The sequence below is a fragment of the Triturus cristatus genome, chromosome 1_2, assembly GCF_964204655.1.
Source record: "Triturus cristatus chromosome 1_2, aTriCri1.1, whole genome shotgun sequence".
In the NCBI taxonomy this organism is placed as follows: Eukaryota; Metazoa; Chordata; class Amphibia; order Caudata; family Salamandridae; genus Triturus; species Triturus cristatus.
In genome coordinates, this window is record NC_140580.1 from 467,498,469 (window position 1) to 467,511,197 (window position 12,729).

Here is a 12,729-nt window from a genome sequence, read left to right on the forward strand (position 1 = left end):
AAGACTGCTTTTCTGGTTGCCATCACCTCTGCTCGCAGGGTGAGTGAGCTTCAGGCTTTATCTTCCAAAGCTTCTTTCCTTGCTGTCCATCCAGACAAGGTTGCCCTTCAAAATAGATCTTCTTTTCTTCCCAAAGTGGTTACCTCTTTCCACGTAGGACAGACCATCAATTTGCCCACCTTCTTCCCGCTCGACTCCTTTCAAGGAGGAGGAGAGACTCCGTCTGGATCCAAAACGTGCGCTATCATTTTATCTTGATTACACAAAACAATTCTGGGTGGCCGATCAACACTGTTGGCTATGTGGGTGACAAGAAAGTTTGGGCCGTGCACAAACGGTTGGGTCGTCCTTTGCATTGAAATCTGTTATTCCTTGGCGAAAAAGGAGCCTCCGGTAGGACTGCGTGCCCATTCCACCAGGGCGACGGCAGCCACTACTGCTTTGGGACGTGGAGTCCCCCTCAGTGACATCTGCCAGGTTGCCACGTGGGCATCTCTGCACATGTTCACTAAAAATTACTGTCTGGAAAGTCAAGTCCAGAGAGACAGCTTCTTTGGCCGTTCAGTTCTCCAGTACTTTCTGGTTTGAACTTGGTTCGCAGACACACCTCCAGGGTTGGTATTATTGGGGTATCTATTCTAAGGTAAGAAATCTATAACTAATAGTCTCTTTCAGATGAACAAGTTACTTACCTTCGGTAACGATATATCTGTAAGAGACACATATTAGTTATAGATTCCTTACCGCCCCACCCATCCTCTCCGTTCTGCGAACTGACTTCTAAAGTAAGGGACTCTCTTTTCAGGGCGCTAGTTTTGTGCACCAGTGGTCTGTGTCTTGCATGGTTCTGCGCTTCTAATGTGGAATGTCTTGTTAAAGAACTGATGTCAGCGTGCAGGGGCGGCGTCTAAGTAGTTACCGCAACATCTTCCCGGCGATCACGATGCCGACGACGAACGCAGAGTCGACCGACGCCACCTACCGACACGCAGGCGTACTGCTGAGGAAAATATTCTCCAGATCCAGTTAGACGCCTGGGGGTAATTCTAAGGTTAGGAATCTATAACTAATATATGTCTCTTACAGATATATCATTACAGAAGGTAAGTAATATGTTCTTTAACTCCTTGCCATTGGGTCTGTGATTACACAGAGGGCTGGACCAGCTCTATTCTTTACGTTTCACTCCCACCATTTCCTGAAAGTCCAGTCAGTGTGAAGTAGGGGCGTAGAGGAAAATATTCTCTAAGATGAAAGCCTAATGAAGATCATATCTGGGTCACGTGGGAGCAGGATGCCCTTTGGATGTCACATGAAGGCTCACCCTTGCCAAGACAATGTACTCCCCTGCCCATAGTGGCTCATTGCTATTGTTTTCCTAAGGATGAGCTGCCTGGCTGCGTTTCTGTGTGTGTTGTGCAGCCTATACAGCTATTCAGTCTTACTGTTGATATTTATTAAGATCCTGGTTTGGAAAAACCCGACCCACGATTGGCATCTGCCTTGGACCCCATTGTGCTTTGTACTATTGCCATGGTGGCATATCTGACGTCGAGTTTGGATCTCTTACTTTTTAAAAATCAAGAAAACATTTAAAAGAAACATTTTCTACAAAGTTAATCAGGCAAATCAGTGTGCATTTTCCTAACCTTGTTAACAGACCTTTTTATTGTTCTTTATTTTTTCTTCTCTGCAGATAGCATTTGTCGGATGATCCTATAAACTGGAAGATGGATTTGTTGATCCGCCAGCATCTTTCTGCAGCTCAGAATGAGCAAGGTACCGAAAATGTATATACTTATAGTGAGAAAAAGCTTGATTTTGCTTTTATGAACTGATTGTGCAGAAGTCATTTTGATAGTTAAACCTTTAACCACAACTGAATGCGAAAATGTTCATGGTAGTACTCTTGTGTTTGATTGCTGGTCGGCGTCTTCTAACCACTGTTCAGCTTATTACTAAATGCAATTCACATTGATATATGTGTACAATGTCGTAAAAATGAGAACTGTAACTACACATGCTTTTTGCTAGTTGTTCAGCAAACATTCACACTAACTTGTGTAACTCTAGGCCAATCATAGCTTCCTGTGGAGGAGAGCAATTCTTAAAATCCATTCAAAACATCTAGCGCTGTTGACATAGTGTCTTTCCAGCACCTGTTCCAAGGCACCTTCTTTAGTAGTTGACGTTATGAGTTCCAAGTGGTAGAAGTTAGTGCCGAACATCCCAGTGGTGGAACTTAGTGCCAAACATCCCAGTGGTGGAACTTAGTGCCAAACATCCCAGTGGTGGAACTTAGTGCCAAACATCACAGAGGACAGAGGGTTGCCCTGTAACTCTTGCCCTTCTAGTGGTACTGCTGAGTTAATATTAATGCATAGTAAGCACAGCTCAATCACTGGTCTCTTGGCTGCTGAGCAATATTAGGGGGCTGTCGCAGAGCTTGTGAAAAGTGCCGAACTGCAATCTGATGTGTAAACTCCTCTGGTAGTTGCTGATTCCATGCACAATGAAAGCAAACACCAATGGACCTCATCAGTTATTTTACCTGTCAATTGTTAGTGTTAAACTGCCCACCATTGTTTTTGTTGGCTTTAGAATTCTGTGCACTTTACCACTGCTAACGAGTGCTAAAGTGCTTGTGCGCTCTCCTTTAAGCATGGCAAAATTAGCTTGCACTGAATTTGCACAATTAATTTACTTGTAAGTCACTTGTAAAGTGACACTAACAGTACCCAGGGCCTGTAAATTAAATGCCACTAGTGGGCCTGCAGCCCTTTTTTTGCCACCCAATTAAGTAGCCCCTTTGAAACCTGTCTCGAGCCTGCCATAGCAACCTGTGTGTTCAGTTTTAAACTGCCATTTTGACCTGTCAAAATAAGCCTTCTTCTAGGTCCAAACCTTCCTTTTTAATACATGTATGTCGCTCCTAGGGTATGCCATAATCAGCCCACAGGGCAAGGTGCAGTGTATTTAAAAAGTAAGACATGTAATTTGAATTTGTCCTAGCATGAAAAACTCACAAATTAGGTTTTCACTACTGTGAGGCCTACCACTTCAATAGGATAACATTGGGTTAACTTATTATGTTTAATACGTGATAACTTTTGCGTGGAAGCAGGTAGGACTGTCATGATGGGTTGTATCTGAGGAATTGTAGTTTAAAACCCTCTTTAATGGTAAAGCCGGATTTTAAGTCACACTTTTGAAAATGCCACTTCTATAAGGTTGGCATATTCTTGTCACATTGCAAAAGTGATCCACAAAATCCACCCATGACTGCTGGGACAACTTCTAGCCATCCCTAAATGTCTGCCTAAACTTCTCTGGGATAAGCCCATGCTAAGGGTGCCCTTCAGGGGGAACGTGTAGGTACTCCATCCTGCCCCCCCTTCCTAGGGCCAGCAGGGAATCCCTTCCCTCACTAGGTATGTGCCTCCAAAGAATAGCACCCCAATCCTCTGTCAGGGACACTGTGCATCTCGAGGGCAACCTCATAGGCTTTGGGTCACTTATCAATGCCATTCCCCACAACACAGTTAGGCACTAGATCCCTCGGGATAAGGACCCTCTTGTCTCCAGTGGACATTGTAGGAACGGTGCCACCATTGTTTCTGGACGCTACTTGTTTGGCCCTGATGTCCAGCTCTCTGAAACTTAGCCCATGGACCATTCTCCTTTCCCAACTTCTTTTCTTCCAGGGCCCTGCGGGCTTCCTCTGCTGTCCTCTAGGCAGTAGCCTCCTCTTTGGCTGTCTCCAATGTTAATTTGGCCAGCTGCAGCTAGAATGCTCTAACCGCCCTTTTATCCTCCAGCTTTTCTGTGGACAGACCATTGCAAGCAGGGCCAGACTGGCCGTAGCAGGCACCGGGCGCTTCCCGGGTGGGCTCCCAGGGAGGGGGCGGTTTTGGGCCCCTGGGGGGCCGTTTTTATTACTGGGCAGCTTTTGCAGCATACCTGCAATATCGGCCCCTGTAACAAAACTGTCCGAAACCGGCCCTGGCAGACAGCTTGGCCTTACCCCAACCTCACCGGGGGGGCCAGCCAAGCACTTTGCCAGGGCCAGTTTTGGTTCGCAGTCCGGCCTTGATTGCAAGACACAACACTCCCTACACTGTCATGGAGCTCCTTCTCTCCAGACTGCTGCAGTTCAGGACCTGTGCCAGGTCCTCCTCTTGCTGCTCCATAACTCCCTCCTGCTTTTCTGCTGGGGCTAGTAACTGATGGGATTCCTCACAGAACCTGTGTGCCTTCTGAATCCTCCTTTAGGAGTAGCAGAGCTGGAACTCCATCTTTGCAGCTGCCACCTAACACACTTGCACTTCAGAGGCACTGGCCCAGCACATGCACAAAGGATTTTACACTAGCCTATTGTTCCCTCAGACCGATTGGGACCAGGGCAGGGAGGCTGGAAATTCCAGACACCTCTGTAGGGAGAAATCTCCAGACCCCCCCCCCCCTTTAAAGGGGCATCCGGTATAAATATGTGACCCTCAGACCCACTCTTCAGTAAACTTTGTCTTCTGCAGTATCCACATTTCCAGGACATCCTGCTGGCCTGATGCTTGAGTCCTTCCCTGCTTGCTGGGAAAGAAGACCAGCACCCTTCATCCTAGGTTGAAGTGACTACATGGGTCAGCTGACTGGCATCTTGTTCTGTGCTACAGGGACACAACAAGCTTTAAAGGCCTCTGCAACTGACCAGCTGACCTGTTGCACCTTGACCTACACCCAGACCTATCTGAGCTCTGCTCGCCTCGGCTGGAGTGAGTTCTTAATACTCAAGAGGTGCCTCACATGTGTGGCATACGTTGAACTCCTCCCGAAAGAAGAGAAGACATTCTATGTTTTATGCTCTGCACTGCTGTACAGGGATAACAGGGATATGTCTCGCAGTAGTGAAAAGTGAAGTAGGCTGTTTGTCAGTACCAGGACATGTAAAGCATAAAGGTGCATGACCTCCCCTTTACTTGCATAGCACTGTGCCCTTAGGGTTACTTGGGGCCTACCTTAGGGGTGACTTATATGTAAAAACAGAAGAGTTTAATTCTTGTTAGACTTCTGTCTGCACATCAACATCTTCAGCTTTAACAGAAAGAGCTACAAACAAGTATGCAGAACTGCAATGGGGGCCAAATTCATACCGCCATATGCCTGTGTCTACATGAGCTATGTTGAGAAGTTCTGGTTATGTGACCCGAGCTTTTCAGAATTCACCACTCTTATTGTTCTGTGGCATCGTTATTTAGGCAATATTTTTTGCATTTGGCAGGGAGACCAACATCTGTTAGAAAGATTCCTACATAGCTTAGACAACAATCGTGGGGAATCAAAACAACTTTCAACTTTTCCAAAAATGAAATCAACTTCAAGGACCTCACATTGTATGTGAAAGATAATGTACTACATAGCAAACTATACAAAAAAGATGCAGCGGTTAACGCTACCCATTGGGCAGAAAGTTGCTACCCCAAACACAATTTCAAAAACATCCCAAAAGGAGAACTACTTCGAATTCGAAGAAATTGCAGCGAAGAACAGATGTTCGAAATTAAAGGAAGAGAAGCAACAACACACTTGGAGCAGCGTGGTTATGACCGAAGCCTTCTACAAAATACTCTGACCACTATTTCTAAGATTGAGAGAGCCAGTACCCTAAACTCAAAACCTACAACAAAACATAAAATGGACACCAGGATCAGTTTTATCATAGACTATCATAATGGACACCATAACATCTGACAGATTCTTTAGCGCACTGGCACTTACTCCAATACACCCCGGGACTTAAGGATCATCTCCGCAACTACCCGGAAATGAGCTTCAGAAGAGCATCAAATCTCAAAAGAATGCAATGCAGATCAGAGTTTGAGGACAAAAGAAAAAAGATAACCACATTTCTGGACAGACCGGCAGGATTTCACATGTGCCACAACTGTACCATCTGCAAACTAGGTATCAAACAAAACCCAATTTGTACCCATGCCACTAAACAAACAAATCTGAATCAAAGAATGCATTGACTGAAACAGCAAGTTCACCATCTACGTGATTTTCTGCCCCTGCAATCGACCATACATAGGAAGTACTATTTGACCCCTATGCACATGTATTCAGGAACACTACAGAAACATTCACAAATATAACACAGTTCACCCGCTAACAGATCACTTCCACACTGCTCACCCACACAAGAAATGTTTCACCTTCTATGGCATTGAGGTTGCAGATTAAGCAAAACAAGGAGGAGACCGGGAGCTCAAACTGTGAAGGAGAGAGAGTGAACTCATTTGCAAATTCAACACAGTCAAACTTGGACTTAACAAGGACGCAGAAATGCATGTTTGGTTGCACGAGGAATGAGTGACCATGATGAACCATAACAACTACAATATCGCTTTGACCACAGACTCACACCACAATCGAAGCAGGCTTAGTGCCAGGTTAGAGGGTTGATTTACCAGCTTTGCCCTACGACCGTAAACACTTATCTGGTCCTGAACATAACACGTTTTGACCTTATAGTCATGTCCATTCTAGGTACCTCCAGATCCAATATTAGGTATCTTCCCTAGCAGAGATCCTTTGCCCATACATAGGGCACTGCCTAAATCTAGTTTTTCCATGTGCCTTGCTCATTCAACAGTATTTCTCATTAGTGTATCCACCTAATCTGGGAAGATATACTCAATCCCCCCTTCTTTACCACCTTCCAAGATGGCTGCCGCTATAGAGGCCCCACACGCTAAAATGCTTGCCTTGCTACAGCCAGGTTGGCTCCCATTCTAAAGATGAGACCACTCAATCGAATTTGCACATTTTGATCAGGCTCCCAGAGTATACCCTTTCTTACTGAACGGGATCACATTGCATCCTACCCAATATTCCTTCTCGTATAACAACAACATTAGAAATATACCCACAGCCTTTTTTCTATATAATTTTTCATAATTTATATATCCACATATTTTTTCCCATGTTCCACCACTCACAGTTATTCCTTCTTTTAGCGTAGATAAAGCGCTGACTACCCACCCAGTTGGTACGGTCGTATTGACCCTACTCCATTCCAAGATGGCGCCCAGTTTTAAGTGCCTCTTCCCATGACCCGAATCCAGAAACGTTTCTGGCTCACGGTTTTCAAAAGGCCCCTGTAACACGGGATCTTTGCTCATGCCGACCGATCCAGACGACACGTCAGTTACTGGACGTTTCCCATTCTAAGTAAGTGACTTTTCTGGATGCGGGCTGATGGACTCCGTGTGGACTACTTAGACACAGTTTCTGTCCCAAGGCTGTAACGTGGACCGCCGAGTGGCCAGCCTGCATTTTTCTATAACTTGTGTATCACAATTCTGTCTCCCCACATATACCTATATTTTCGCAGCGCCTCAGAAAGGATTTCATCCTGCTATTATTAAAAATGACAGTAAGTGCGGTCTGACACGGCCCGCAGGGAATTAGGAACACTTATTCCTACTAATAGGAACCTTGTCCTAGATTAGAGTTTTCTCTCCACATGCCCCCCCGGGATTATCAAGTCGAGCACATAAGTCCCCATATGCTAAAACAGGCCTTGACCACCTTCTCAACTGTATTTTTTTACACAGGCCATTTTTTTATAAACCGCCACGGAAGCACTTGGTTTCCATATCCCACCGGACCAAATGTTATGACTTTTTTATTGGTACAAGCTAGAGGTTTAGTCCACTTAAAACAACACACTGCCTCGTATACTAAGACCAAAACTAACAAGAGTGCATGATATCTATTTGTCTTTTATTCTCATATGGAACATGACTGTGTGACCTGGACACCAACATCCTGTATGTATCTTTATGAATTATCATGGAAATAATGATTATGTTTTCTGTTACTGAAATGTAAATTGGAATTGTTGTTGACAACAAATTAATCCATTAATATTTTTCACATGTTATGATATCAATTCATTTTTCACATACCCTGACCACGTGCCCCACACTATCCAATCCTCTCTTCCACATTGACCATCGCATCCCCCAACCCTACACCACACAAATTCTTTCTTTGCCCATCCCCGATATCCTTGATTTGGCTATTATCTTCCCCGAAATACGAATGGTTGGCTGCACTAATGCTGCCCGCGGATTTTCTTTCGCTCTCGTTTGCCTCTTTTTGATCTACACTCCCCTCTCCTACCCCTTTCTGAAATGATCCCAACGACTCTCACGGCCCGCTTTACTTTTCTTTCCCCTCTTTTATCTGTTGTTCCCACTAATCAATCCTCTTTTCTGAATTCTTCTCTCCTATTTCCTTCTCACTCTGTCACTACGACTGTCTCATTCTTACCTCTTTCCCCCTCTTCCCTCCACCTAACCAATTCTCGACCTTTCCATTCAATTCCACTTCACGACACTGACACCGCATTCTCAGGGGTGATGTATGTTTACAACTGCAGTGTTGCATTTCTGTAAATATGTACCTAATTTTTGTTACTGTATTGTGTGTTGGTATTTTATGAATGTACAGCCCAGAGGAAGCCCCAGGCCATATGGCCGATGTAAGGGGGCGAAACACGTGTTGGCTGTTACTTTACCTTTTTGTTTTATGGATCTATGATCCATTGTTGTTGTACATCACTCTGAATTCCGGAAAGAGTCAAGAATCATAAAGACTTCTTAAGAAAGTATTACATTGGAATTTTTTCCTGAAAAAAAGTGACAATTCTGACTTATTGTGGCACATCTTTAAGCTCAGTATCAATAATGGGGAAGGGGTCTCCCATTGTCAAGAACAAGTGAACCACAAATATTTGGCTCTAATATCCCAGGATTGCTAAGGATCGGGACCCATTACCCCCTATTTCCTGACCGAGTTTAATTCTCGGTAAGTAGGTTTAAATGGCAAGTCACAGTGGCAGTCAACTTCACACACAGACACTGCAGTGGCAGGCTGGAGGCAGGTTTGAAAGGCTACTTTTGTGGATGGCACAATCAGTGCTGCAGCCCACTAGTAGCATTTGAAGTACAGGCCCTGGGTATTTGGTATACTACTTTTACAAGGGGCTTACCAATACAACAAATTGCCAATTAGTTATACACCAATTTCACCATGTTTAGGGGCGAAGCACATGTACTTTGCGCACTTTACCAATGCAAACCATTCCCCTAAGTCCCAAAAAAAGAATCGGCACAAAAGGAGAGGCAAAAGACAAAAAGTTGGGGAAAAGACCACCCTAAGGAGGACAGGTCAAGCACTTACCTAGCCAATAAAGTGCCTGATATTGCCCTCCTCCAGGATACCCATCTATCTACAGCTGAATCAGACAAACTTAGGAGGGATTGGATTGGTAGAGTAGTTAGAGGCAGTGTTGGACTTGGCCCTTTTTGCAGGGTTCTCCCCCAAACTTTTTGCTTCTTCCTTCTATTTTTTCCTGAACTGTTGTTGTTAGTTTTAGGACTCCAAGGCACTTTACCACTGCTAATCAGTGCTAAAGTGCATATGCTCTCTGTGTAAATTTGTGCACATGATTGGTTATCCATGATTGGCATATTTGACTTACTGGTCAGTCCCTATTAAAGTGCACTAAGTGTGCCAGGGCTGGTAAATCAAATGCTACTAGTGGGTGCAGCACTGATTGTGCCAACCACATGAGCTCTAAAAAGGTGTCTCAGACCTGCCACTGCAGTGTCTGTGTGCAGTTGTTAACTGCCATGTCGACTTGGCAAGTGCACCCACTTGCCAGCCCATAACCTCCCCATTTCTATCATGTTAGTCACCCCTTTGGTAGGCCCAAGGTTCCCCCCTGGGCAGGGTGCAGTGTATGTAAAAGGTAGGACATGTACTGATTTGTGTAACATGTCTTGATAGTGAAATACTACCAATTTTGTTTTTCACTATTAAAAGGCTATCTTGCCCCATAGGACAGAATGGGGAATGCTTTGTAACATTTTACAAGTATATCTTCCCACAAGGATAAGATGGAAAAATAAAGTTTAGGCTTTCTGAACTCAGAATTTAATAACACACCTTGTACTAAAGATGGTTTTAAATTGTGTTTTTGAAAATGCCACTTTTAGAAAGTAGGCATTTTCTTGTTTAACCATTATGTGTGCCTCTGCCTGTTTGTCTATTGTCTGTCTGGTTTTGGAGTGACAGGGGCTGGGGAGGTGCAATCTCTCAGCCAGCCACCGGGGAGGGAGGGGGTTTGATGTGTGTCCTGCCTTTGCTGAATAAGTCAGGGCTGAGCTGAATAGACCTGGGCTGCATTCAGAGTAGGGGGAGGAGTACTCATTAGCAGCTGAATAGGCCCGGTCTGCATTTAGAGTGGTGGGAGGAGATTTCCCTTGCACCGGAATAGGACCTGTCTACCTTACACATTGCTGTCTCCACCTCCTGCCGGGCAGCTGCACACGAGAGGACAAAACTGGTTTGGACTGGGCTCAGAGACGCTTGCACAAACAGAACAAAGACATTTTGGGGTATAAGTATTAGACCTAAAACCCCTGAACTTTAGACTACTTCTGGAATCAAGAGGAACCTTTGCCAAGGAGAAGAGCTAGAGAAACTGAGGAGAAGTACTGCCCTTGCTTTGTGTCTGGGGTTGGCCTGCAGTTGCTGTTTCTGCCAAGGAAAGGAGAAGGACTTTGCTGTGTGCTGTGTCCCCTGTTTGAGGAAAGTCTCCAAGGGCTTGAGTTGAGCTTGCCTCCTGTTCCGAAGTCTCACGAACACAAAGACTTCACCCCCAGCTCCCCTGAACTTCCTTGCTGGGAGTTCTGACCTGCCAGGAGTGCCTGTGACTTTGTGAGGCCTCTGGAGGTTGGTTCTGCTCCTGGGAGCTGGAAAGCAACGCAACACCAAGGAAATTGATGCAAGGCTCTTCTTGCGACCGTTTTTCCGATGCAACGCCGTGGTGGAGCAGGATCTCCCCGCACCGCCGCACTGCTGTTGAAACCGACGCAGCACCTGTCACTGCTGCAAGAATCGACGCATCGAGAGATCGCGGCTGAAAAGCTTGATGCAGCGCCGCTCACCGCTGCCGTATCGTTCGCCGATGCATCCTGGATTTCCACGCATTGTCCCTGTGCAGCACGTTTTCCCCGACGCATCACCCACGGATCGGAGTTGTCTCAGAATCAAAGCATCGCTTCCCCCTACAGACCAGACCCAACGCATCGCTCCCCTGTGTACAGCAGAACTGTCACATCGCATCAACGAGGGTCTCAGGAACCGACTCATCTTTGTTTTTCGATGCTTCCCATCGCTGCGGCTGTTTGGCTTGTTGAATTCGCAACAACAGGTTCTTTGCAAGAAATCGCGCATCCATCGTTTTCTATGGACTCAGTTGCTAAAACCTTTTGAAAGTTATTCTTCTTAATACTTGTATGTTGGACTTTTGTCGTTTTGGTCTTGTTAAGTTTAGATAAAGAGACTTTATTTTTCTAAACCGGTGTGGTGTCCATTTGTGGTGTTATCACTGAGTTACTGTGAGTGTTGATACAAATACTTTCCACATTTCCTTTGGGATAAGCCTGTCTGCTCGTCCCAAGCTACCTAGGGGATGAGCAGGGGTTATCTAGAGTGTGTATCCCCTTTACCCTGACCAGCAGCAAGGGTCCTTATTTGGACAAAGGTACCTACCTCTGCCAACTAGAGACCCCCATTTCTAACAAGCAGCCTTCTTTATGGGACTGCTAACTCTTACCAGCCGCACCTTTTAACTAATCACCCAAAAAATGTGGAGTGGCTATCCTCTTTTGGTAATCTCTCATACCCATCCAAGAAATGTGGACAGGCCCAATGGGCAGATCATTTTTTGAAAAATTAAAGAACATGTAAGCTACAATGATAGTGGGCTCCATCTACACCCCTAATCTTGACAGGACAGCCCTTTTCACACCTCTCTAGACTGTTTACAGTATTTGGTTGCACTAAAGTGGTGGTGGTTGTAGACTGGAACTTGGCCTGGGACCCATACATAGACATGCTGGACCCCTGGACAAATCAAGCACAAAACATAGGGCAATATTAGGAGACATGCTGAAGGAATATGGCACAGTGGACCCCTGGTGCCTACTACACCCAAGAGATAAAGAATATACTTTCTTTTCCTGTGTACATGGTACCTGTTCTAGAATTGACTACAATCTTATTGATCACCTCACGCTCGGTTTTCTGCGAGACTGCACAATAGTGGAAGGTGAAGATATCTGACCTTTGATGATCCTAGTAATGCACTACTAGACCATGTTGCACCCAATACTAAATGCTGGTGCCTAAACATGTCCAACTACAAACTTCCGGAAATAATTTTTTTTTCTTGCTGAGCACTTACATCAGTACTTAGAGATTAATGACACTGTAGTTACCTCTTCACAGGTTCTCCGAGTAGTAGGAAAAGCAGTCATTAGAGGTGATGTGATAGGAGAACCGGTATTTAAGAAAATGGCCTCTCAGTACAAAATAGCAGCCCAAGAATGCAACATTACACTTTGTACTCAGCAGTACACAATGAACCCCACCCCCAACACCTCAGATAGTTCGAACCTCAGACAGCCTCCTTTGCTGAAAGTGAAGATATTAAGTACATGTGGGACAAAGCAGGGCTCTTCTAGCCATACCAGTAATTAGGGACCAGTAAGATAAACTGATCATGCACCCGACGGCCATAGCTGAGACTTTGCCCAGTTCCATTACAGAGTGGCGAAGCAGCTGCTGACCTGCAATTTGAACATGTGTTCATGG

General features: G+C 45.1%; 1 protein-coding gene across 1 annotated transcript in view; it reads left to right on the forward strand.

Moving 5' to 3' along the window:
- The window catches only part of CFAP46 (cilia and flagella associated protein 46), a 1,240,276-nt gene that overhangs the window by 60,586 nt on the left and 1,166,961 nt on the right, over positions 1 to 12,729 (forward strand). The window contains exon 2 of the mRNA XM_085606190.1: positions 1,697 to 1,779. Coding sequence (XP_085462316.1) covers positions 1,731 to 1,779 — 49 coding nt within the window. The 5' untranslated portion in view covers positions 1,697 to 1,730. The remainder of the gene's footprint in view (positions 1 to 1,696; positions 1,780 to 12,729) is intronic.